A 24,028-nucleotide genomic window follows, 5' to 3' on the forward strand; every position below is an offset into this window, starting at 1 on the left:
GTCGCGGCCCCTGATGAAGACGACCTTTGCCTGGTTGCTTGACCCAAACGTGTGTTTGACAGTTCGCCATCTTGGACCCGGCGGCTTCTGGCCCGAGTCACGAGGAGAGAGTCTCTGAAATCGTCGAGGCCTGCGAGCAGCGGCGTCGGGTAAGAGCCGGCCTCCACCTTTACCTGGAAACAACGGGCTTCTGTTAGTGCACCTGAACGCCTCATGTTTCAGTCTGAAGTAAAGCTGTAAGCAAATGTACTGCTTTATACTGCTGTACTACTATGTAGTACATGCAGGGTGTATTCATGTCCTGATCCTGAACGTGTGTGTGTGTGTGTGTGTGTGTGTGTGTGTGTGTGTGTGTGTGCGTGCGCGTGTGTTGCATTCAGGAGCTGCAGGACAGAAACGATGAGCTGAACTCAGAGCTGGAGCTGCTAAAGAGTCAGAGGAGCAACAGGAAGTCCAGACGAGCTGCAGGAGACGCCGCCGCTCTGAGCTGGACCGCCAGTGCGGAGACGGACGGCGGTAACCATGACGATTAGACGTTAAACATGCAACATGCATTTATGTGGGGGGGGGGGGGGTTTCACTGGTCTCTCGTTCAGAAACATAAAGGAACTTAAATCTGAATTACACAAATGACATATTTTAAGTCCAAGGCAAAAAAAAAGGATTCTCACTTCTGAAAAAAATAAAAAGTCAGATTTCATGTTAAGTCACATGATCTGTCTTCAGTCCAGCGATCAATCGTTTATGTGGAAAAAATGTACCGGAACATTGGTATAAGCCACCCCTCTCGATCGGAATAGAATCTTGATCGGGTCAGACTGGTCCGATGTGGGCGTGTACACAAAGCATTTTTATTCCGATCAGGTTTTTAATCCAATTAAATGTGTCCATGTAAACCTATTGTGAGAGTGAATATTAGCTCGTGTCTGTTGGGGTGCAGCGACATGGTTCTGACAGATGGGGGCGCTGTGATTGGCTACAGGTCACAGGCGGACTGCAACAGTCATTCATCTTTTCTATTTCAATCCTGTAAAACGGTTCCTGATGTCAGAGCCCCCCCCCCCCCCCCAGATCCTGACTCAGCAGATTTAAACAGAAAATCTCAGCTGTATATTAAATAAATTAAACAGGAAGCAGCCGAAGACTTTAGCGTGGTTTTGTCAGGGGTTGCTGAGCAGGTTTGTTCTGTCGATCTGGTCAGACGGACACGCCCACCACACACACACACACACACACACACACACACTTCCTCCAGGTGTGCAGGTTCCCGTGTTCCTGTCATCATGTCTCAGCGTGAGTCTATGTCTGTAGATTGTCTTAAAAGGCTGTTTGCCTCTTTAGTATCATGTTATAAGCGGTTATAAGCTGTTATAAGGTGTTATAAGGTGTTATAGGCTGTTATAGGCTGTTATAAGCTGTTATAAGCTGTTATAAGGTGTTATAGTGTCTCTGTGTTTGCCAGGTTCAGATGAGTCGGACATGAAGAGCAGCTCGACTCCTCAGGTCAGGAAGAAACTGCAGCCGGCAGATAAAACGGGTGAGAACCACAACCCACAGCCATTGGCTGTCATGAGGAGAGGGGCTGCATCTGATTGGCTGACGGATTTCAATCTATCAAGCAGACACTGCCGCAGACTGTCGTCTCATTTCCCTTTGATCCAGTAATGATTAATAAGAGCTGATGATCTGTCTCTGTCCCTCTGATTGGACGCTGGCTCCCTCTGATTGGACGCTGGCTCCCTCTGATTGGACGCTGGCTCCCTCTGATTGGACGCTGGCTCCCTCTGATTGGACGCTGGCTCTCTCTGATTGGACGCTGGCTCCCTCTGATTGGACGCTGGGCCCCTCTGATTGGACGCTGGCTCCCTCTGATTGGACGCTGGCCCCCTGCTCAGCTCTCTGCTCATTGGACAGCGTCTCTGGTCCGGCCGTCAGCATCCAGACTGAACTGGCTCTGGAGCAGCTGAAACAGAAACACAACCAGGAGCTTCAGCAGCTGCGCATCCAGCTGGAGACGCAGGTATCGCATCACACGAAGCAGAGCTGTGATTGGACAATGTCGGTCTCCAATGCAGACGAAAGCCCGCCCCCTTCGTCCTCCAGGTGAACTACTATGAGCGCAGCCTGGAGCTGATGAGACAGAGCATGGAGGTGGAGCGTAAAGACATCGGTCAGGCCTTCAAGGTAAGGAGCAGCTCGTCGCGTCAGACGTGTGTTTTTATACTACTAGTATTACTAGTACTACCAGCTCTGAATGAGACCGAAGCGGGTAGGTTAACATCTTCACCCTGTGTCCTTCTGCCAGCTGGAGATCAGCGATCTGGAGGAACAGAAAGCTCAGGTGGAGCGGCAGGTGAAGCAACTGAAGGAGACGCTGGACGCCGTGCAGCTCCCAAACGGAGGACGAGGGGGGGGGTGGAGCCATGAGCGGGAGCGCAGGTGAGGAAGAAGATGCTGCCGACACAACCAACAAAATGATGGGTATCATACATCCAGAGATTTCCCAGGATGCAGTGGGAGCGGGCGGAGCTCGAGCAGAACTTTGCCAGAGAGATCAGCAACCTGGTCCAGAAGCTGAGCGCTGAGAAGGACCAGCTGGAGGCCGAGCTGAAGCTGAAGATGGACCAGGAGGTGATGCTGGTCCGGTGGGTGGAGCTAAACGTGATGATGTCACAGCTGATCTGAGCAGAGCCCGCCTTATTTACACAGCTACGCCCGGTACTTATACTACACCTGGTACTTAAACTACGCCCGGTACTTAAACTACGCCCGGTACTTAAACTACGCCCGGTACTTAAACTACAGCAGATACGTAAAGTACACCTGATACTTCAACGACGCCCAGTACCTATACTACACCTGGTACTTAAACTACACCCGGTACTTAAACTACACCCGGTATTTAAACTACACCTGGTACTTAAACTACGCCTGGTACTTAAACTACACCCGGTATTTAAACTACAGCAGATACGTAAAGTACACCTGGTACAACATGCCGGTTCCTCCAGACTTCCTGTCTGGGATTGATCCTGACCCCCGCTGTGGTCTGACAGAGCGATGAAGATGAAGATGAAGATGCTGAACGAGTTGGAGGCGTTTCCTTCTTTGGGGACATTTCGTCCCCACATTTCTATCACACTGGAGTTCTGTCCTGAGGACGCCTCCTGGTTGGTCTGTCCGGTCTGAAGTCATCCCTCCTAAATGAAGGGGGCGGAGTCCACCTGTCTCACCTGTTCATGGTGTAACCGTCAGATCTTAGCTCGGCTCGTCTCCGGCGTCTTTATTCAGCCGCTCCGTCCCTCTGAGCAGGGAGGAGGCGGAGGAGCAGCTCTCCCACATCAAGCAGGAGCATGCCGACGGTCGGCGCCGCCTCCTCCACCAGCTCCACCAGGAGCGCCAGCGGCTGCAGGACCAGAGAGGACTCTGGGAGGAGCTGCAGCGTGAGGAGAGACGTACCGGGATCTGCAGGACGGAGGAGCAGCGCAAGGGGGAGCTGGGGAACCTTCAGGCTGTGTCGGACGGCGTCCTCCGGGACAGCGTCCTCCGGGACAGGGAGGCGGTGGCCGATGACTTCAGCCGTCTGTCCAAGGCCTTCATCCGGCAGCAGGACCAACTCCGGGCCAGCGAGCAAACCGTCTCCTCCCTGAGGTCACAGCTGGACGGTCTGCAGGAGGACATGAGGACCAGGGCGGAGTGTCTCTCCACAGTGTCCACTGAGCGGGAGTATCTGAAGACGGACCGGGACAAGCTGATCCAGGACTTGAAGGAGCGAGCCGTGGCTGTGGACACTCTGCATTTGGAACCGGACGGTGTCTCCGAGGAGCTGGGCAGGAGCAGGACGAGGACGTCCCAGCTCCGGGCTAACCGAGACGAGGAGCAGGAGGAGGAGGAGCTGCGTCGTCTGCGGCAGGAGAACCGGAGCTACGCCCGGCTGGCTGACCAGCTGTCCTCCCAGATCGTCGAGATGGAGGAGGAGACGTCGGGGCTCAGAGACCACCTCAAGGAGATCAGCTTCCAGCTCAACGACACCGCAGACCTGGTCCTGGAGCTCAGGGGACGGCTCAACTCCAAAAGCAGCGAGGTGGACAAGCTTCACCGGGACATCCGGCGGCTGAGGGACGGGGAGCCGGAACCGGCCGGGCGGGTGCTGCTCCAGCTGAGGGTGGCGGAGGAGAACTTTGAGCAGGAGAAGAGGAGGATGGCGCAGCAGCTGGTGGAGCTGGAGGCGCTGGTTCTGGCCCTGGAGGAGGCGACGGACCCGGCCGGGCCCCCGAGGTTTGTTTGTGGAGCATGGGTCCAGCTCGGAGACCTGAAACCGGATCTGAGTGACCACTAACCTCAAAGCGCCGCCATCATCTCACTAACCGCATCGTGTGACTCGTTCGGATTAAGAACTAACGGAATGAATGCCCACAATGCATTGCACCACCCGTCTGTTCCGACCTCGTCTCTAACCGAATGACGAGCGCATGGCAGATTCCGTCGCTGCGCTAACACGCTTCTCTCCCATCACGTCGTCCTGTTGGTGCGCCGTCCGTCGCTACGGTAACGGCGTTCGGGGGTAGCACCCGGCAGGAGGCGCAGGTGGACGCACCTGAATCCAAGCAGCGTCCGCTGCATGTGGCGTGATGTCATAGAGCCACGCCCACTGTAGTTTCAGGAGGCAATCATTTAAGCTAGGACGGGAACATGGAGTGTCATCTGCATAGAAACTCACATGGACAAACGGTTTGACGGTTGGATGATCCAGATTGAGGACTAATCCAGATTAACTGGGATGAAACGTTTCAATCATCACAGCTGTCCGTAATCGATTTCAGCCTATTATCACGATCTGCTAATCAAAGAGCTGCTGAGGCTAGCTCAAGATGATGAGCCGTTTCTGGTTGGCCGTCGGCAGGGCGCAGCTGGAAGAGGTCCGATCGGAGAACGGAGCGCTTCAGGAGCGACTCGGCGTCCTGCAACAGGAAGTCCAGGACCTGGAGGAAGACGTCGCCAAGAAGAGGTTAGCTTTTTTTATTCATCAGCATCAAGGTGGGACGTAATTATTGTTCTGAGAGGAAGCTGGACCTCCGGGCAGGATGGAAACGTGCGAGTGTCGGCTAACATTTAGCTTAAAGAAGCTCCAAAGCAGTGGTCCTTATTCAGAGCCCTGAGGCACCTCCTGAGAGAATGACTCTCCTCGAGGGCGGAGCTAATGTTGACCAAATTAGCTTCAGTCATTGCACATCTGACTGGGTTAGCTAGCATCCTACAGAGGACATCCTGCTGGCATACTGTTTTTAGGGAGAGAGCTAAGCTAACGCTAGCAGCAGCAACGATCTTCTCTGGAGAAGACGATTCGGTCTTTGAGGCTCATCTCTGCTTCTCGGTGGAAGTGATGTTTCACGTAAAGGAAACAAACCGTTTGATCTGTCAGGAGGAAAATGGAGGAGATGGAGGGAGAACACGAGAGGAGCAGAGAAGAGGAGGAGCGGCTCCACAGGGAGGTGACGGCGCCCGTCCTCCTGATGATCCTCACGCGTCTGCTTTGAAGCGAACCCTCTTGAACGCCTCCTCCTCCGTGTCGCTGCAGAACGGCCGGTACCGCGAGGAGGTTCTGGATCTGAGCGGCAGGAACCTGCAGCTCAGCAACAGCAACGCCGAGCTCAGCGCCCGTCTCCGTGGAGACCAGGAGTCGGTCCGGATGCTGACCGAGCGCCTGTCGGCGATCTCCGAGCAGCAACAGGAGGCGGGATCCGAGGTGAGCGAAGCGAGTCGCCATTATCGGACTCGTTTCACCTGTTTCTGTGCGGATGCTACGCTAACGTAGCGTCCGGCTGCGGTTTCAGGTGCAGCGGATGCGCGTTGCAGCGCTGCAGCGGGAGGCGGCCTGGATGCAGGAGAAGCAGCAGCTGGAGAAGGAAGCCGCCTCCCACAAGGAGCAGGTAACCGCCATCATTGGTCAAATCAAGTAGCGATGAAACGGATCAAACGCCAGCAGGTCACTTTGAACTGAGGCTGTGACGGATAAATGTTATCGCTGCAGATACAGATAAAATAAAATAAAAGGTTTAGATTAAAACAAATTAGATTTGAAATTAGTCTAAAATTGCTTAAAGCATCAGGATCAGTTTTGTTCAGGAGAGAAAAGAAAACGGTTCTAAAACACGACGTCCGATTCTATTTATCTATAGTCATGTTTTAAAACCGACTCCATCATTCCTCAGCTGGGTCGTCTGACGGCGCTGGAGGCGGAGCTAAGCGGGGCGACTCTGAAGCTGCGGCGCCTGGAGGAAGACGAGAGGAAACGACAGGGAGAGGCCGACGACCGAAATAACAAGGTACCGACGGGCTAAACGGGAAGACCTCCTCCGAGCTGCTCGTTCCGCTCCGGACCGGGTTTACGCCGTCCACACGGCGATCCGGATCGTCGTCAAACAGAGAGGAGCAAAGTTTGAAGCTCGTCTCGCGTTTCCTCCCTGCGGGTTTTCAGGCGGCGGCGCTGCAGCGGGCGCTGACCTCTCTGGAGGCGGAGGCCGACCAGCTTCGCTCCGACCTCCGCGCCGCCAATCAGAACAAACAGGAAGTAACACACCTGCAGGGGGCGCTGCAACAGGCCCAGAACAAGGTCCGTGCTGAAAGGGTGTTCTAGAGGGTCAGGGGGCCGGGCCGGACCGTCTCCCGGTCTCTGACGTGTCATCGTCCTGTCTGACAGCTGGAGGAGCTGGAGACCAGCGTCAAGAAGCTGATGAGGGAGAAGCAGGAGCTCCATCAGGCCCTGGAGGAGCAGGAGGAGCAGGAGGAGCAGGGGGAGACCCACAAGCTGAGAGTCCAGAACCAGGAGCTCCAACACGAGGTAACCCTCAGACCTTGGGCTTCGGCCGAGCGGCGCGTCTGCAGACGTCTGGGTTTCAAGCTGCTGATCCTTTCTAGCTAGCAGAGCTGCAGGTCCGGAGTGTGGCGGCCCAAGAACTGGCCCAAGAACTGGCCCAGGAGCAGCAGAACCTGAAGACCAAACTCAGTGAGGTGGAGTTGTCGAGGACGCGGGCTCAGGACCAGGTCGGGAGGACGGTGGAAGAACCCGCCGGAGACGCCGAGCTCAGAGCTCGTGTTTGAAAGTGCCTCCGTGTGTCCAGGCGGTCCAGGCGGTCCAGGCTCAGCGCCTCCGGGAGCTGCAGGAGCTGCAGGAGCAGGTGGAGCTGCTGCAGGCCCGGCTGCTGGAGGAGCAGAGGAGGAGTCAGCAGCTGGAGGAGACGCTGAGACTTCAGGCCCAGCAGAGCAGCTCCCAGATCAGCATGAAGCAGGTAGCAGGCTGTTAGCAACATGCTAACCCCCCCCCCCCTCTACCTTAATGGATGGCTTCATGCTAGCCAGACTTAGCTTCAACGGACTTCCCGGCGTTCCCTGCGCCGTCAGCTCGTACACGGAGGAATGTGTTGTGTTCAGGGCCAGTACGAGACGGCGCTGTCCGCCCTGCAGCAGAGGATGGAGGAGCTGGAGACCAAACTGAAGGGGGTCCGGCTGGTCCTGCAGGACACGGTGCAGCAGCTCAGAGATCAGGTCGGCCCGGGCCGCTTCGCAATCCGTCCGCGTACTTTTGGCCAGTCTCTTACCGAAGCGTCGCCCGTCTCCGCAGCTGGCGAAGAACGCCGAGAGCGGCGCCAGGCTGAAGGATCTGCACGCGGAGAACTCGCAGGCGATGGCGGCGCTGCAGGTCGCCGAGCAGCGGCAGAAAAAGGCGGAGAAGAAGAACATCCTGCTGGAGGACAAGGTCCGCGTCCTCAACGGGCTGCTGAGGGAGATCGCCCAGGTGTCGCTCAGCACGTAGCCGCCGGACGCGGGGCGAGCTACGTTAGCTTAGCAAGAAGACTGAGGCAGTCCGACCAGCGCGACGCATTCCAGCCAGCAGGGTGTTCAGCGTCTGAGACGTTCGGACTGTGTCAAAATGAGACTTTTATTTTTGTGAATTCAGTTTTTAGATTGTCCCTCAGAGTGAGACCTCCTGCTCGTTCCGCCGCAGACGATGGAACGTGAAACTACATTAAACGATCTGTTTTCACGCGTTTGCTTTGATCCGAAGTCAAACGGGACGATCGTCCGAAAGACCGACGGTACCTGAAGGCAGCGGCGGAAGCCGAGAAGATGAAGAACAGCGACTTTCAAAATAAGATCAGGAACACATTTCGGGGATTTCGACGTCCTTCACTGTCGAGCTGGCGCTCGCCGGGGGCTTCGTTTAGGGGCGGGGTCTTCAGAGTGTGACGGGGGTTTCATTTAGAGGCGGGGTCTTCAGGGCGTGACGGGGGTTTCATTTAGAGGCGGGGTCTTCAGGGCGTGACGGGGGTTTCATTTAGAGGCGGGGTCTTCAGGGCGTGACGGGGGTTTCATTTAGAGGCGGGGTCTTCAGGGCGTGACGGGGGGCTTCGTTTAGAGGCGGGGCCTTCAGAGAACGATGGGGGCTTCGTTTAGAGGCGGGGCCTTCAGAGAATAATGGGGGCTTTGTTTAGAGGCGGGGTCTTCAGAGAATAATGGGGGCTTAGTTTAGAGGCGGGGTCTTCAGAGAATAATGGGGGCTTAGTTTAGAGGCGGGGTCTTCGTTTAGAGGCGGGGCCTTCAGAGAACGATGGGGGCTTTGTTTAGAGGCGGGGTCTTCAGGGCGTGACGGGGGCCTCGTTTAGAGGCGGGGCCTTCAGAGAATAATGGGGGCTTTGTTTAGAGGCGGGGTCTTCAGAGAATAATGGGGGCTTAGTTTAGAGGCGGGGTCTTCTGAAGGGATTTCGCTCTGAATGAATCACACGGTTAGAAAACGTATTTTTATTAAACAAGATAAAACTTCCACCAGCGGATCGTTCCACTCGGACCGGGACGCGCTCAGGACATGACGTGCTCCAGGACGCCCTGACGAATCAGCTGCTCGCATTTCCACCGCGGCAGGAAGTGCTGTGGACGGAGACGTGGAGACGATGAAGCTCCTCCCCCACGATGATGTCACCGACATTCCTGCGCTACGGTTCTGACCTGACTGTTCTTCTTCAGCAGAATCACGGTTCCGTCTTCGATCTCAAACTCGCCGTGATCCTTTAAACACCTCACCTGGAAAAAAGGTACATTGTGTAAAAGTACTTCAGACGCTGAGGTAGAAGTACCTCGCGGGACGGGGACGGGGACGGTCCTCTCACCTCGATGTAGAGACTCTTCGGGGGCTTCATGTCCTGCGTGATGTCCAGACCCTCGTCTCCACCCAGAGACCGCATGAAGGTCGCCAGAGACTTCTTGTACCGGCCGAACCACTGCACCTGAACGCAGCACGCACAGTCAGCTACGGGGGTGGCCACGCCCACGGGACGTGATGTCACGCTCACCTCCTCCGCGCACATGTGGAAGTGGACGTTGGCGGGCAGGACGCTGCCGTACTCCCAGCGCAGAGCCGTGATCCTCAGCAGCCGGTCGTATCTGATTGGACGAGAGAGAGCCGCCGTTTTAAATGGCGAACACGCGAGTCATGTGACGCGGCGGCGGCGGACAGGTGGGTTACAGGTAAGCGACGAGGCAGCGCTGGTTCCTCAGGAGGCAGCAGTGACGCAGCTTGATGGAGGGGATGAGGTCCGAGCGACCTTCGACCTTTGCCTCGTTCCTGGGGAGAAAGACGGACGTTAAAAAGGCACAAAGCGACGTGAGGCCGACCGACCAATCAGGGACTCACACGTCAGCCTGGTTCTGTTCGTAGAGACCTTCCATCTCCTGCAGGACCTGCTGGAGGCCGTCCTCCTGAGAACGAGAGCGGGACGCCGTTTATTTCACGTGAACCGCCTCTAAACAGCTAAAACGTGTTTATCGATTTAATTCCTTTCACTGTTGTTCTCCTTATTGGTTACGTTATTAGCTGCGTCATTAGCCTGTAGCTAACGGACTCACGTTAAAGGCCGGAAGCTGACCGTCGCCCATCCGGTGAAGTTCCCGGATCAGCTCGATAACTTTCTCACAGAACATCCCGAGCCGGTAAAACGCGAACGCGGACGCGGAAGCGGCCGAACGGCCCGTTGTTCAACCGGGCAGCTGCAGGTCCGCCGTTTCGCGGCGAAATGAGTTCCGTGTTGTGATCACGTGGAAAGATGACGTAAGGACGGAAGCCGCAATGGAGCAAACAAGGAAACGGAGAAAAACAAAGAGTTAATTCTTGACGCAAACCTTTATGACGCGAAGCCGCTTTATTTACGACACATTGGCGGGTTCGTGTGTTTTATTTAAATGTTATTATTTTTTTACCAAACTTGTGGTTTGTCGTTGTAGCCTCGCCGCGGACTTCCTGTTCGCGAACGGCGCATGCGCAGTAGAGGCCGGAGCCCTTCCCGTGATTCTGGAAGCAGCCACTTCGTTAAAGAGACCAAAGTGAGGCGTCGAAATGGTAAATAACTGTTTGTGTCGTAAACCGGAAAGAATGCTGCTTTAAAATAATAAAAAACGAGTCAGGTAAATTAGAGTTAGCGAGAGGACCGCTGATTCCTTCTTTACTCAGTTACTCGTGTTTTCCGCAGAGATATGCTGCTTTGAACTTTGTGTGAACGAGTTTTGTTTATCTTGAACGTTCACTGATAAGTCACGGAATCGAACTACCGACCTTTACTTCCTTATCATTAGGTTCCTCCACGTGTTCGGCCTTTTTTTGCTCGCAGCGTTTCTCATCTTTTCACTAATTGTGCTTTTCATCTAGTAACTTATCTTTACGCTGAAATACCTGTTGGACCAGAACCAGAGTAAATGTATTCGAACTAATAACCCCCTTGTGTTGTTTTAAAGATGGATCCCTGGTATCAGAACAAAAGTCTGTTCTCAGATTGTATCTGTAGAGTAAAGGTCAGATCAATGCGGCTCTATTGAACGTCATCGCATTAATGTGTTTGTTTTTTTACAGTTTTCTTTTCTTCGTTTTCTTTTCGGTTCGGTCGTTTTCCTCTGTGACGTCAGAGGTGAGATAATAACACGCTTGTTGTTTCCGGGGTTATAAAAGGCTCCGTGCGCTGCTTTTGTTTTGGTGTTCGTTTCTCCGCCGCTCCTCCGGGGCCGTGGAGGCGGCACAATGACGTCACGTGGCAGCGTCCTGTCGTTTAATTGGCTGCCGCAGGTGAGGGTTGGTCTGCGGCTCTGCGGCGCTGCCGGTCATTGATCCATTCCCCGGCCAGCTAACGACGTCCTCCCCGCCGACAGGCCCGCGGGGACCGGCTCGTCCGTCCGCCGGTGAACGTTTCGTGTTTTTATCGTTCCAGTGATGCGAAAGCGGAATAAGTCTCTGACCGCGGAGCCCGACGGCGGAACCGTTCTGCTGGACAGCGACCCGGGAGCAGCAGGGCCCGCAGCGGGGAGCCGAACCGGCCGAACCGGCGCCGGGACGGAGGCGGACATGGGCAAACCGTTCCGAAGGTACCGGGACGGGTCGTGTTTATCTGTTCGTTGCTCCGGGAAACGAACAACGCGCAGAAATAAACGGGAATAAAAATATTAAAACAAACATTATATAACTGCAAAATAAAAATATAACGGAGGGGATGTTTCAAGTTTAAAATAATTATTTCACCAAACGCAACAGTTTAAATTATTATTATTATTATCATTTTTAAATAAACCATTGTTCTCACTTGTTTTCTTTGTATGTATCATATCTATAATGTCTTTATATTTATTCTTTAGACGGCCAATCGAGAAGCTAAAAAGAAATGAAACATAATATTCACAATTTAAAAATTCAACATTTTAAATCTTCTATAATAAATAAAATAAAATAAAATTCCAAAAACAATGTTTGAAATATTTTCTGTAAATTAGCACGAAGGTGAATAATGTTGGGTTAACGCTGGATAAACGTGATCGCACTGGTCCGACTGGTTCCAGTCAACAGTTCGATCGGATCAGATAGGCTGCCGTTAGCATTGAGCTAGCTGCTTCTAATCTATGTGAGACAAAAATAATGTCTTTGTGCTAAAATAAGCTAACTGTTGCTCCTGTTGCTAGGCATTATCACCAAAATAATCAAGAGTCCAGAAAGACCTGAATGACATTTCCTCTTCAAGGTGCTATGCTATGCTAAGTTAGCTTTTTTCCTCTGTGTTTCCAGTCTTTATGCTAAGCTAAGGTTGTTGGTATTGATTGTACTGTATTCCAATACCTGAGGGAGGGGCATAGAGAGATTACATCATCCTCGTTAGCATGGCTGAATTAGCTGCAACTAGCATTAGCTCATCTCCAGGAGGCGTCTTTCACCTCACTGATCAATATTGGATTTATTTTTTCTACTTCATTTAATACAATTCTGTTTACTTTTACTGAAGTACAGATCAAAGTACGTCCTCCGCCGCCAGTACTTGAAAGTACTGCAGCGTCTCTGTGACCTGCTCTGGATCCTGGAACAGCCTCTGCCTTTAATCTGCTCTTATTTTAAGCATCAGCGCTTTTATTTTTAGACCCCACACAGGAAGTGACCTCACTGCAGGTCATGGGTTTGAGTCCTGACAACTTTCATACTGAAAGAAGAAGTGTTTTCTCCGTGTCAGCGTCTGGCAGCCATCGCAGCAACTGTCTTCAACACAGTACAAATACCTTCTAGTAGTACTTCAGTACATGAGTAAATATCTCCCAGAGTACCCGCAGGTGTTCACAGAATGAAACGTGAATACGTGACATTCAGCCGATCGCATTGGTTGAACTGATGACGGACTCTCGGGTACTCTCAGGTACTCTTAGGTACTCTCGGGTACTCTCAGGTACTCTTAGGTCCTCAATCATACTGACGGTAAAAGTACACATAAAACTACAGCGTTGCGTACCGACCACCATCTGGAGAGAAGCGGAACTAAAAAGTTAATTCTGTTAAACACAATGTATTTATATCAAAGTGTCCAAATAAAACACGTTGAAATAATAAAACCATAAAATTATTAAATTATTAAAGATTTAAAAATGGATTTGTTGTCTGACGACTGATGCGGGCTAACGCTAGCGTTCATAGCGACTGCAAACAGCGTAGCTTAGCGTAGCGACTGGTAGCAGCCATTCTACGCTGCGTGTAAACGTTGCTATAATACTGTAGTAGTACATCGAGTACTTGACGAACGGCCTCACTCGGGCTGCGGGACCAGAGTCGTGAATGATTCACGCCCGCGGGTCATGTGACCGTCGGCTCCGCTTACCTGCGTCCCGCCACCTGGTCGGCGGGTCCTCCAGAGGCTGCAGTAAATGCAGCAACACCCCCCCCTGCAGGCTGAGTCTGGTGGGGAGGATGAGGAGGGTCCTGCTCTGGCTGCTCGTCTTCTACCTCTCCGTGCCCTTCATCATCAAACTGTTTCCGTCCATCCAGGCGAAGCTCGTCTTCCTCAACTTCGGTGAGAAAGTCTAGTTTTACTCTTCATCATGGTGAGTCAACGGTCATGTGACCTGTCTCTCCCCCCCCCACAGTGAGGGTGCCGCTCTTCATCGACCTGAAGCGGCCCCTGGACCAGGGACTGAACCACACACACAACTTCTACCTGGAGCCCGAGGGAGGACAGAAGATCGGAGTCTGGTAAAGTCCCCGCCTCCGCCTGAGTCCCCGCCCTGCTGCGTGCAGGTGTGCAACACAGGTGCATCATGGGTAACGTGGCCTCTGTGTTTCAGGCACACAGTTCCTGCTCGCATGTGGAGAGCAGCTCAGGGGAAACAAGGGGATTGGTACCAGTCCATGTTTAGCTCCGCCCACCCGGTCGTGCTCTATCTCCATGGAAACGCAGGAACCAGGTGCACCCCCCGTGCGCGCACACACACACACACACACACTGTGTGTGATCTTTGACCTGTTTGTTTCTGTGCAGAGGCGGAGACCACAGAGTGGAGCTGTACAAGGTAAAGATTGATGACTGTCATGCTGCGATGCATTCACTGACCACTAGAGGGCCGATGACTCCCGGCTGTCTTCTTTTAGGTCCTCAGTTCTTCCGGCTACCACATCGTCACGTTCGACTACAGAGGTGAGAGAGAGAGAGAGGAGTCACACGACCTTCACCTTGAATCCCTCACACTAACCGTGCGCGTGTGTGTGCGTGTGCGTGTGCGTGTGCGTGTGTGTGTGTGTGTGTGCGCACGCAGGGTGGGGCGACTCGGACGGCTCGCCTTCAGAGAGGGCGATGACGTCAGACGCCGTCTTCCTGTACGATTGGCTGAAACAGAGACTGGAAGACAAAACGGCTCTTTACGTGTGGGGACATTCTCTGGGGACGGGGTAACGCGCACACACACGCACACACACACGCACATTGAACACGCACGCACACATTGAACACACACGCACACTGAGGTCCTGTTTAAATCCGATCGTTGGTTTTTCAGAGTCGCCACTAACCTGGTCAGACGGCTGTGTGACAGAGGTACACGTGCACACACGCACACACACACACACAGCAATATTCGTGTGTGTTTTAACATATTTTCTTGTGATGTTCAGGGACTCCACCTCATGCTCTGATTTTAGAGTCTCCATTCACAAACATCAGAGAGGAGGCCAGGAGTCACCCCTTCTCCATGGTAACGCACCCCCTTCAGCTTGATGTGTGTCGCGTGTTCGTGGTGACTCAGTGTGTGTGTGTGTGTGCGTGCGCGTGTGTCTCAGGTGTACAGACACCTGCCTGGCTTTGATTGGTTCTTCCTGGACTCCATCACAGACAACAACATCCGCTTTGCCAGCGATGAGAAGTAGGTAACCTCAGCGCTGACCTCTGACCTTTTAGTCTCCGCAGACTCCCGGGGATCTCACGAGTCCGAGGACAAATCAGGAACTTTCTTTTGTAGTCTCAGCGAACTCGTGACGTAACGCCGTTGTGTCCGACGTCCCTGAATGCATCCTTTACTGCGTTTGTCTCCAGCGTCAATCACATCTCCTGTCCTCTGTTGATCCTCCACGCCGAGGACGACGGCGTGGTTCCTTTCCACCTGGGCAAAAAGGTAACCGCTCTCCTCACAGCTGATCGATCAGCAGATCAATACCGCAATAAAGCGATCCTAACTCCGCCTCTTCCTGCAGCTGTACAGCTTGGCGTCTCAGTCCAAGAGCCTCAGCGGTCACATGGTTCACTTTGTCCCGTTCTCGTCCTCGCTGGGATACAAGCACAAGTTCATCTACAGGAGCCCAGAGCTGCCAAACATCCTCAGGTACGCAGGCGATAGGCCACGCCTTCTGGTGGGGGGTGGAGACAAACAAACAAATTCAGACGATTCCGTTTTCTGTTGCAGCGATTTCTTCGGGTCGGCTCGGCATGACGACACGCAACCAAACACTCCGTGAACGGACGACACACAAACGCCTCATTCCTTCCTCGCTTCGCATTCCCGTCACGCCGCCGCCGGGAATTCGGTCTGATGTCGGCGGGTCCGGGTTCCGTAGGGCAAAGGTGAAGAACGAGAACGAGGGAACAATCTGGATTCTTTTCTTTTCTTTTGTTTGTTTCCTTTGACTTCTTCGGTTTCTTTAGTTTTTTTTGAAGGCCTGTTACAACTTGAATTAAAAATGAATATTTCCTGTTTAATTTGTTGGTTTTGTTTAATGCAAATCAAAGTGTTAATACAAGTTTAACAGACAAAGTAAAAAACAGATTTTAATTTACCGATAGCCATTAATCCCAGGTGATTTGAACGCAGCACCAACTATGATACAAGAGGAACATTTCTTAACCCCAAAGTTAAAGCAGGAAGAACTAAAAAACAAAATGAAAGAACGTTTTCAGCAGAATACAAGAGTATTGATTTCCAAAGCTTTACTGCATGAGTCAAAGTAAAGTTACTTTAGTCAGTTATTAGAAATCAAATCTTTATACTGGAGGAGGCTAACATTTAGCTGCTAGCTAACTTCCTGGTGAACGGTTCCTCCGACTGATCGTCAGGTCCGCCCGTCGAACAGCGGCTCGTTGGGCGGTGGGATCTTCACGTCCGACAGTTTGACCCCCCAGATTTCGCGGGCGTAGTCGCCGATGGTCCGGTCGCTGGAGAATTTACCGGCCGCGGCGATGTTGCGGATTACCATCTTGGTCCACTCTCTGGGGTTCTAAAGGGGAATAAGAACGTGTAAAACAAAACAAAGAATCCTATTGGACAACTCAAACCTCCAATCACATTTAAAGCAGTTCGGTCTTTGACTCAGCTGAGGCTCATGGGTATTGTAGTACTTATAAACTGGGTTAGGACTGCGTTGAAATGGATCGTTCTCCTGAGTGGCGTTCAAGCGTTGCGGTATTTGCCGGTACCTTGTAAAGCTCGCCGACTCGGTCCTGACACCTGATGTAGTCCTCGAAGTCTGCGAACACCTTGAACCTGAAACGAGGCAGAAAAGAAGAAGTGAAACTACGAAAGCGAAACGACGGCGAGGAACGAAGCTGAGCCCGAGGAGCCGATCTGGTCCTCCAGCCGGACCCGAACCAGAACCCATGCTAAAGCTGACATTAGCACGCCTGCAGGTAGCGCTAAGGCTAACATTAGCACGCCTGCAGGTAGCGCTAAGGCTAACATTAGCACGCCTGCAGGTAGCGCTAAAGCTAACATTAGCACGCCTGCAGGTAGCGCTAAAGCTAACATTAGCACGCCTGCAGGTAGCGCTAAAGCTAACATTAGCACGCCTGCAGGTAGCGCTAAAGCTAACATTAGCACGCCTGCAGGTAGCGCTAAAGCTAACATTAGCACGTGCGCAGCCAGCGCTAAAGCTAACATTAGCACGTGTGCAGGCAGTACTAAAGCTAACATTAGCACGTGTGCAGCCCCATCATCGGGTTGCCGTTAGCTAGCATGGCCGTCCTGAAGGTGCGGCGCTCACCTGTCGTGACTCAGCAGCGTGTTGACCAGGTCCCGGAACAGATCCGGTTCCGTCGGACTGAAGAATCCGTCCCGGATTTGGTCCACTGCTCTTCTCAGCTCTGGAATCCGCTCGTAGAACTCGTTGGCGTCGTAGCTGCAAGAGGAAAACTGGACGTCAAGAGAGTCTGTCCTCAGGCGGGACGTCTCAAGCCTGCTGCCTTCAAGGACAGTCCGACTTCTGAGAGTCGTAATCAATGAACCGGATCTTTGATGAACGCTGCTCTAAAATGTGTCACAAATCGTCACGCCGCGGGCAGGAAGTGATGTAAGCAGAGCCCACCCCTTCATGTCCAGGTCGTGGACTTCGGCGAGCTTCATGCCGAAGATGAAGAGGTTGTGAAGCCCCGCCTCCTCGGCCATCTCCACCGTGGCGCCGTCCAGCGTGCCGATGGTCAGCGCTCCGTTCAGCATGAACTTCATGTTCCCCGTCCCAGAAGCCTCGGTTCCCGCCAGGGAGATCTGCTCCGACAGGTCGGCTGCCGGGATGACTGGGGAGAACCGTCCATGCCGTTATTGATCCGCTATTGATCCGTTATTGATCCGTGACGCATGGAGCAGATGATTCCGATCAGTCCCCCCCCCCCCCCCGTCCCCCCGTCCCCTCGTCCTCACCTCGCTCCGCCAGAGACACTCTGTAGTTCTCCAAGAAGATCACTTTCAGCTTGCCTCCCACCGCCGGGTCGTTATTGATCACGTCGCCCACGGAGGTGATCAGTTTGATGATCACTTTGGCCACGTGGTAACCCGGAGCCGCCTGCAGGAGGAGGAGGAGGAGGAGGAGGAGTCACTCGCTGCACGCCACGGAGGTCTCGCTACGCTCCGGACGACGGGAGGCAGGACCTTTCCTCCGATCATCACCGTCCTGGGGACGAAGTCTCCGCTGGGATCCATTTTGATTCCTGAAAGCAGACGGAGTCCAGTAATCGGATCAGAGATCAATACGGCTGGAGCGCTCGGCGGCTCCGGTATTGAACATCGGTGGGCCGGTTGGTCTTACGGTTGTAGAGCGTGACGGCGTGGAGACAGTTGAGCAGCTGCCTCTTGTACTCGTGGATCCGCTTCACCTGGAGGTCAAAGATGGAGTCCCGGTTCAAGGTCACATGACTCTGCTGTTCCAGGAAGGACGCCAGCTTCAGCTTGTTCTCCTGGCAAGAGACACTGGTCAGACCGGGGACAGACCGGGGGACAGACCTGGACCAGACTGGGGGGACAGACTTGGACCAGACTGGGGGGACAGACTTGGACCAGACTGGGGGGACAGACCTGGACCAGACTGGGGGGACAGACCTGTTTGACGCGAGCCACGTCCCTGATGAACGCCTCGTCGTCGACGTACTGGACGATTCTTCGGAGCTGCTGGAGGTCAGTCAGGAAATCGTGTCCAATCCTCTGCAGGACATTTCAGAGACGATCAACGACTCGATCGATCCACGAGACGACGTCTTTGTCCGAGGGCCGGCGTCGCCGCGCGGCGCTCACCTCGGCGATGACGTCGTAGAGGCCGGGGTTGCACAGGCGCAGCCAGCGCCGGGGGGTCACGCCGTTGGTTTTGTTCTGGAACTTGTCTGGATCCACTTCGTAGAAGTCTTTGAACCTGCAGCAGGAAGACGTCGTTAGCGTGTCCCCCCCCCCCCCGTCGTGTCCGGGCTCCCTCCGCCGTCTTACACCGTCGTCTTGACGAGCTCCGAGTGGATCTGAGCGACGCCGTTGACGGCGTGGGATCCGACCACGCACAGGTGAGCCATGTTGATCCGTTTGGGCTCGCCCTCCTCGATCAGGGACATCCGACGCAGGCGCCCCGTGTCTCCTGGGAAAAGGGCCGCAACCCGCTGAGAGACACGGACACGGATCAGAGACGGGAAGCGTCCGGCGGGGGACGGACAGAGACCGGAGGACTCTCACGTCCAGGTGTCTCCGGTTGATCTCGTAGATGAGGCTCAGGTGTCGGGGCAGCAGCTGCTCGAACAGGAAGACCGGCCACCGCTCCAGCGCCTCCGGCAGCACCGTGTGGTTGGTGTAGGCGCAGGTCCGGCAGGTGATGTCCCACGCCTGGACAGACAGAGTCCACTTTGTGTCTCGTCTTCATGCGCGGCGCCAGCTGTCGGGACAAACGCCGCGAGGACACACCTTGTCCCAGTCCAGCTGCTCTGTGTCCAGCAGGATCCTCATCAGCTCAGGGATGGCCAGAGCCGGGTGGGTGTCGTTCAGCTGGATCGCCACCTGGACACCAGAACCAGAACCAGAACCCGTTGAGCGGCGCCGGAACCCCACGAACGCTGACACTTCCCGTGAGAACCATTTTATTCTTCTTGTACTTCTGGACCTGAACTGGAGTACCGGGGGACATTTTCTCACCTTGTCAGGAAACGGGTCGAAGGACGTCCTCAGCGAGTCCCTGCAGCCGAACTTGGGCGATTTGAACCTGCGGACGATGTCCTGTAGCGTGGCCGCCACCACGAAGTACTCCTGCTTCAGACGCAGTTCTTTCCCCTCGAAGAACTACACAAATACTGCAAAATCAGTCCCTGGAGTACTTCATATAAAAACTACAGCGGTACTCACACGGTGTACCTCAGAGGTGTACTCACGTTGTCGTTGGGGTAGAGGACTCTGGAGATGTTCTCCGCGATGTTCCGGTCCAGAACGGCTTCAATGTAATCTCCAACGTTAACTGGGGGGGGGGGGGGGAGAATGCTAATGCTAGGCTAGACTGAAGGACGCTAATGCTAAGCTAGACTGAAGGACATGCTATTCTATTAGCACAGAACCAACAGGAGCCCCGATGAAGACGAAGATGAAGACGAAGATCACACGTACAGTTTTGCAGTTTGAAGTCCTTCGGAGCTTTAGCTGACCACAGCCTCATGGTGTTGACAGTGTTGTTATGGTAACCAGGAACTGGAGTGTCATAGGGCATTGCCAACACCACCTGCGCACACACACGCACACACACGCGCACACACACGCGCACACACACGCACACACACACACACGCACACACACACGCACACACACACACACGCACACGCACGCACACGCACACACACGCACACACACACACACAGTGTACCACTAGCAGCACACGTACTTGATAAACAGCCGAGCGGCGTCCGACCTGCGTGTCGACCCACTTCACTCCGTTCTCCGTGTTTTCCACGCGGCCGTAGAAGTGAACCGGCAGCATGTACTCCGGCCGCGCCTTCTCCCACGGGTTGCCATACCTCAGCCAATCATCTGCCTCTTCTTCCTGAGGGGGGGGGGGCGGAGCAACACATTAGCCAATCACGCGTTCCTGGGCGCCGGCGCGGCGGTCGGTCGGTACCTGCCACCCGCGGCGGATCTTCTGGTTGAAGATGCCGAACTCGTAGCGGATGCCGTAACCGTACGCCGCCAGACCGAGGGTTGCCATGGAGTCCAGGAAACACGCTGCAGAGACAGGCGGCCCGTTAGCGAGCCATCGATAGCAGCGATCGATAGCGAGCGATCGATAGCAGCGATCGATAGCGAGCGATCGATAGCAGCGATCGATAGCAGCGATCGATAGCGAGCCATCGATAGCAGCGATCGATAGCGAGCGATCGATAGCAGCGATCGATAGCAAGCGATCGATAGCAGCGATCGATAGCAGCGATCGATAGCGAGCGATCGACAGCAGCGATCGATAGCGAGCGATCGATAGCAGCGATCGATCGCTGCTATCGATAGCAGCGATCGCTAGCAGCCATCGTCCTCCACCGGGACCGAGTACCTGCCAGCCGTCCCAGTCCACCGTTCCCCAGGCCGGCGTCCATCTCGATCTCCTCCAGCTCCTCAATGTCCAGACCCAACTGCACAGACAGACAGGCGGTCAGACAGGCGGTCAGGCAGACGGGTGATCCGGCAGGCGGGCGGTACCTGGTAGAGCGCCTCGTCGCAGGCGTCCTGCAGGCCCAGGTTGATCATGGTGTTCTGGAGGGTTCTGCCCATGTAGAACTCCAGAGACAGATAATAGACCCTCTGGACACACAGCAGATTAGCATAGCACGTAGCTTTAGCATGAGCGTAGCATCAAGAGCTTAGCTCTGCTCAAATTCTAAAAAGCTTCTTTATGGAATTTACCAGAACATCTTAATGTCCAAATGCAAGAACTATAATATTTAAACTATATTTATTATCATGTAATCAGATCTTTATTAACACAAACTAAAATAAAACTTTTATTGAAGCAGGAAACGGTTCTTTTGGCGCGCTTCAGCGCCCTCTGGCGGAGCTGCAGCAGATCGTCGGTTCCGTCCCCGTCTCACCTCCGGGATGAGAGGAGCACGAACCGAACGTTTAGAACCCGTCCTCCTCTTCCTCCCGAATCAAGGAAGACTATTTGAATAAAATATTTGCTTGTTTACCTGTTTAAAACCTGATTTTCTTAATGAATCAAAAGCGTCATCGCTTCGCTTCTACGTCGTCGGAGCTACTGTGACGTCACCCCCTCACCTTGGGGTCTTTCTCGTAGTAGTACTGCTGCGTCCGGATCCAGCGGCCCACCAGGTAGTCCCGGACGGTGTGGGCCAGGGCCAGGTAGTAGTCCCGGGGAGTCGCCACGTTCCGGTCCTTCACCACCGTGTAGTGAAGGTGTTGGTTGAAGCTCTGCTTGATCCCGGGGACGTCACCGAGCCCGGCGACGCCCCGCACGCTGATCTGCCTGCGTTTCTCCTGGTCGGTGAGCGGCGCGGCCATTCTGTCGGAAACCACCGGGAAGAAGTCGCTGCAGGGCGGCGGGACGGGAACGGAGACGAGCCGGAGAGAGAAGGAAGACAGCGCGGCCACGCCCACTCGGAAAACTTCAACTGTGGGGTTCGTTTGAGGGGCGGGGCTCGAGTGAGCCAGGGGGCGGGGCAATAAGCGGAACAGCTAACAAAGATCTGATAAGACAAACGATGAGCTAATTAGCTGGTAAGCTAATTAGCTAATAAGTTGCCTTCTAGCTAACAAGCTAATTAGCTTGTTCTACACGCCCATTTTGAAATGTGAAAACCAAAAGAGCTGAAAACAAAGAGCGGAATAGTCGAGAAACTGTGACGCAGATCAGAAAAGCGATTATAGCTCAGAGAGAGAAGCGGCTGAAAGTATGAGGAAGAATAAACGGGTTCAACCGGCTTCCTCCGCCGAACACGGAAGAAGAAGGTCAAAGTTGAGTTTGAGGAAGAGTCGAGTATGGAGGACCAAAAATTAAAAATAAATATCAATAAATAAAAAACAGTCCATAGAAATACAAAAATATAAAACAAGATTTACAAATTGAAAATATATGTGGAAATAAATACGTAATCAATATAATTTAAGTTCAATAAATACTTAATAATGCTCTTTTATTATATTTTTCATGCTGCAAAAAATGTTAACTGTTCATCTATATCTCCCCCCCTTTTATATTTATTTTTAATTGTGACGGTTTTGGTCCTCCGTGGTCTAATGAAATTGTAAAAATGTAATTAAATATTTCGGATCATGGAACAGAGATGTGCCAAATGAAGGAGCGACATGATAATGGAATGGATGAAGAATCTGTTATTCAAAAAGAATGAACCGATTTCATTATTTCATCATATTTTAATAAGGAAAAGCAAAATAAAACTCCAGCCAAGTCACAATCTCACAATCAACTTTTATTTCCTGCCTCACAAGTGTTGGGTGTGGCCCGACCACGCCCACAGCACAGTGATCAATCCGATCAGAGAATTCCTCCCCGATGTGGATCAGCACACGACATGATGAGACTAAACAAAAGGAATGAAAAAGGAATTCGTTACACTACTCGTTACTGGTATAAAGTAATATTACTTTAAGTTACTAGTTACTTTAGTTACTTTCCCCAACACCGGCTGCCGGTAACGGTCACGTGGCGGTTAGGGTGCGTTTCATCTTGGTGCAGCGACCATCCGCCCGACCCGCCCCCTAACACGCTAATGTTTAGTGTGTTAGCTTCCTTCAGCCCGTGAAACGGGCTCCTCTATCCAGGTAACGTCTTGCTTGTTTCTTTAATGACGTCAGCGGCAGGTGAGCTTCACTTGTGGCGTTCCGGTCTTCCAGCAGGTGTCGACCGCAACTCGGAAGCACCGGAACTTCATCCGTGAGCCGATAGGAGACAAGTCGGTGAGGACTCTGTCGGAGATCGGAGAAACTCTGGGGAGGAAGCTGGAACACAAAGGCTTCGACAAGGTCAGCAGCAAACAGCGCCTCCTACCGGCGGGCGGTGGCAGCTGGAAAATACACAGAAATACATGGTTTCTGTCTGCTTTTACTGCGTGTACTTCACGTATGGTCTGTGTGGTTTTACTGCGTGTACTTCGTGTATGGTCTGTGTGTTTTTACTGCCTGTACTTCATGTATGGTCTGTGTGTTTTTACTGCGTGCACTTCATGTATGGTTTGTGTGTTTTTACTGTGTGTACTTTATGTATTGTCTGTGTTTTTGCTGTGTGTACTTCATGTATGGTCTGTGTGTTTTTACTGCCTGTACTTCATGTATTTTCCGTGTGTTTTTACTGCGTGTACTTCATGTATGGTTTGTGTGTTTTTACTGCGTGTACTTCATGTATGGTCTGTGCGTTTTTACTGCCTGTACTTCATGTATTGTCTGTGTGTTTTTACTGCGTGTACTTCATGTATGGTCTGTGTGTTTTTACTGCCTGTACTTCATGTATTGTCTGTGTGTTTTTACTGCGTGTACTTCATGTATGGTCTGTGTGTTTTTACTGCCTGTACTTCATGTATTTTCCGTGTGTTTTTACTGCGTGTACTTCATGTATGGTTTGTGTGTTTTTACTGCGTGTACTTCATGTATGGTCTTGTGCGTTTTTACTGCCTGTACTTCATGTATTGTCTGTGTGTTTTTACTGCGTGTACTTCATGTATGGTCTGTGTGTTTTTACTGCCTGTACTTCATGTATTTTCCGTGTGTTTTTACTGCGTGTACTTCATGTATGGTTTGTGTGTTTTTACTGCGTGTACTTCATGTATGGTCTGTGCGTTTTTACTGCCTGTACTTCATGTATTGTCTGTGTGTTTTTACTGCGTGTACTTCATGTATGGTCTGTGTGTTTTTACTGCCTGTACTTCATGTATTTTCCGTGTGTTTTTACTGTGTGTACTTCAGGCCTACGCGGTTCTCGGTCAGTTCCTGCTGCTGAAGAAAGACGTGGAGA

At 52.9% G+C, this 24,028-nt stretch overlaps 4 protein-coding genes and 1 long non-coding RNA gene across 6 annotated transcripts in view; 3 read left to right on the forward strand and 2 right to left on the reverse strand.

Annotated features, from left to right (window-relative positions):
- ninl (ninein-like) overlaps positions 1–8,044 on the forward strand; it is a 13,017-nt gene extending 4,973 nt beyond the window's left edge. Inside the window, exons 12-30 of the mRNA XM_068741196.1 lie at positions 63–149; positions 381–516; positions 1,469–1,537; positions 1,896–2,020; positions 2,104–2,184; positions 2,306–2,439; positions 2,508–2,645; positions 3,313–4,278; positions 4,904–5,008; positions 5,423–5,492; positions 5,579–5,746; positions 5,835–5,930; positions 6,213–6,326; positions 6,479–6,613; positions 6,701–6,841; positions 6,919–7,044; positions 7,122–7,289; positions 7,432–7,545; positions 7,622–8,044. Coding sequence (XP_068597297.1) covers positions 63–149; positions 381–516; positions 1,469–1,537; positions 1,896–2,020; positions 2,104–2,184; positions 2,306–2,439; positions 2,508–2,645; positions 3,313–4,278; positions 4,904–5,008; positions 5,423–5,492; positions 5,579–5,746; positions 5,835–5,930; positions 6,213–6,326; positions 6,479–6,613; positions 6,701–6,841; positions 6,919–7,044; positions 7,122–7,289; positions 7,432–7,545; positions 7,622–7,813 — 3,165 coding nt within the window. The 3' untranslated portion in view covers positions 7,814–8,044. The remainder of the gene's footprint in view (positions 1–62; positions 150–380; positions 517–1,468; positions 1,538–1,895; positions 2,021–2,103; positions 2,185–2,305; positions 2,440–2,507; positions 2,646–3,312; positions 4,279–4,903; positions 5,009–5,422; positions 5,493–5,578; positions 5,747–5,834; positions 5,931–6,212; positions 6,327–6,478; positions 6,614–6,700; positions 6,842–6,918; positions 7,045–7,121; positions 7,290–7,431; positions 7,546–7,621) is intronic.
- A 746-nt stretch (positions 8,045–8,790) lies between these two features.
- Positions 8,791–10,080, reverse strand: gins1 (GINS complex subunit 1 (Psf1 homolog)). Of its 2 annotated transcripts, XM_068741408.1 has the most exons (7): positions 9,901–10,080; positions 9,689–9,753; positions 9,521–9,619; positions 9,348–9,438; positions 9,165–9,281; positions 9,004–9,078; positions 8,791–8,925 (listed from the first exon to the last, which is right to left on the reverse strand). In XM_068741408.1, the coding sequence occupies exons 1-7, from the start codon at positions 9,973–9,975 to the stop codon at positions 8,857–8,859; spliced, it is 591 nt and encodes a 196-aa protein (XP_068597509.1). In that variant the 5' UTR covers positions 9,976–10,080; the 3' UTR covers positions 8,791–8,856. The 2 variants fall into 2 exon arrangements, with proteins under 2 accessions (XP_068597509.1, XP_068597508.1); XM_068741407.1 differs by lacking the exon at positions 8,791–8,925 and having other exon boundaries at positions 8,974–9,078; positions 9,165–9,438.
- Positions 10,081–10,340: 260 nt separating this feature from the next.
- abhd12 (abhydrolase domain containing 12, lysophospholipase) lies at positions 10,341–15,524 on the forward strand. Its single transcript, XM_068741306.1, has 14 exons — positions 10,341–10,390; positions 11,250–11,403; positions 13,237–13,358; positions 13,432–13,537; positions 13,630–13,749; positions 13,824–13,854; positions 13,934–13,979; positions 14,098–14,230; positions 14,338–14,375; positions 14,453–14,532; positions 14,618–14,700; positions 14,871–14,949; positions 15,029–15,156; positions 15,238–15,524. The coding sequence occupies exons 2-14, from the start codon at positions 11,252–11,254 to the stop codon at positions 15,287–15,289; spliced, it is 1,170 nt and encodes a 389-aa protein (XP_068597407.1). The 5' UTR covers positions 10,341–10,390; positions 11,250–11,251; the 3' UTR covers positions 15,290–15,524.
- Positions 15,525–15,526: 2 nt separating this feature from the next.
- Positions 15,527–21,683, reverse strand: pygb (phosphorylase, glycogen; brain). Its single transcript, XM_068741305.1, has 20 exons — positions 21,319–21,683; positions 20,743–20,844; positions 20,597–20,675; positions 20,171–20,274; positions 19,964–20,095; positions 19,666–19,777; positions 19,437–19,519; positions 19,204–19,347; positions 18,976–19,068; positions 18,751–18,897; positions 18,514–18,677; positions 18,328–18,442; positions 18,136–18,237; positions 17,846–17,993; positions 17,689–17,747; positions 17,461–17,602; positions 17,129–17,336; positions 16,808–16,942; positions 16,245–16,311; positions 15,527–16,045 (listed from the first exon to the last, which is right to left on the reverse strand). Exons 1-20 carry the CDS (start codon positions 21,559–21,561, stop codon positions 15,881–15,883), a joined length of 2,544 nt encoding a protein of 847 aa, XP_068597406.1. The 5' UTR covers positions 21,562–21,683; the 3' UTR covers positions 15,527–15,880.
- LOC137895797 (uncharacterized) lies at positions 21,679–23,989 on the forward strand. The gene is made up of 3 exons (XR_011105562.1): positions 21,679–21,777; positions 22,915–23,043; positions 23,980–23,989. It is a non-coding gene; the product is annotated as an uncharacterized lncRNA (long non-coding RNA).
- The last annotated feature ends 39 nt before the right edge of the window (positions 23,990–24,028 follow it).

This window comes from Brachionichthys hirsutus, chromosome 7 (genome assembly GCF_040956055.1).
Source record: "Brachionichthys hirsutus isolate HB-005 chromosome 7, CSIRO-AGI_Bhir_v1, whole genome shotgun sequence".
Taxonomy (NCBI): Eukaryota; Metazoa; Chordata; class Actinopteri; order Lophiiformes; family Brachionichthyidae; genus Brachionichthys; species Brachionichthys hirsutus.

What these genes read in the sequence shown, in the direction of transcription:
- gins1 (XM_068741407.1), bottom strand. Translation starts at nt 9,975, where the DNA reads ATGTTCTGTGAGAAAGTTATCGAGCTGATCCGGGAACTTCACCGGATG. An exon ending in GAACAGAACCAGGCTGACGT is followed by an intron (nt 9,620 to 9,688) that starts GTGAGTCCCTGA and finishes CTTTCTCCCCAG; the next exon opens with GAACGAGGCAAAGGTCGAAG. An exon ending in CGAAGAGTCTCTACATCGAG is followed by an intron (nt 9,079 to 9,164) that starts GTGAGAGGACCG and finishes CCTTTTTTCCAG; the next exon opens with GTGAGGTGTTTAAAGGATCA.
- abhd12 (XM_068741306.1), top strand. Translation starts at nt 11,252, where the DNA reads ATGCGAAAGCGGAATAAGTCTCTGACCGCGGAGCCCGACGGCGGAACC. An exon ending in CATGGAAACGCAGGAACCAG is followed by an intron (nt 13,750 to 13,823) that starts GTGCACCCCCCG and finishes GTTTCTGTGCAG; the next exon opens with AGGCGGAGACCACAGAGTGG. An exon ending in CAGACGGCTGTGTGACAGAG is followed by an intron (nt 14,376 to 14,452) that starts GTACACGTGCAC and finishes TGTGATGTTCAG; the next exon opens with GGACTCCACCTCATGCTCTG.
- pygb (XM_068741305.1), bottom strand. Translation starts at nt 21,561, where the DNA reads ATGGCCGCGCCGCTCACCGACCAGGAGAAACGCAGGCAGATCAGCGTG. An exon ending in TGAAGTGGGTCGACACGCAG is followed by an intron (nt 19,778 to 19,963) that starts GTCGGACGCCGC and finishes GTGTGTGCGCAG; the next exon opens with GTGGTGTTGGCAATGCCCTA. An exon ending in CACGACCTGGACATGAAGGG is followed by an intron (nt 16,943 to 17,128) that starts GTGGGCTCTGCT and finishes TTCCTCTTGCAG; the next exon opens with CTACGACGCCAACGAGTTCT.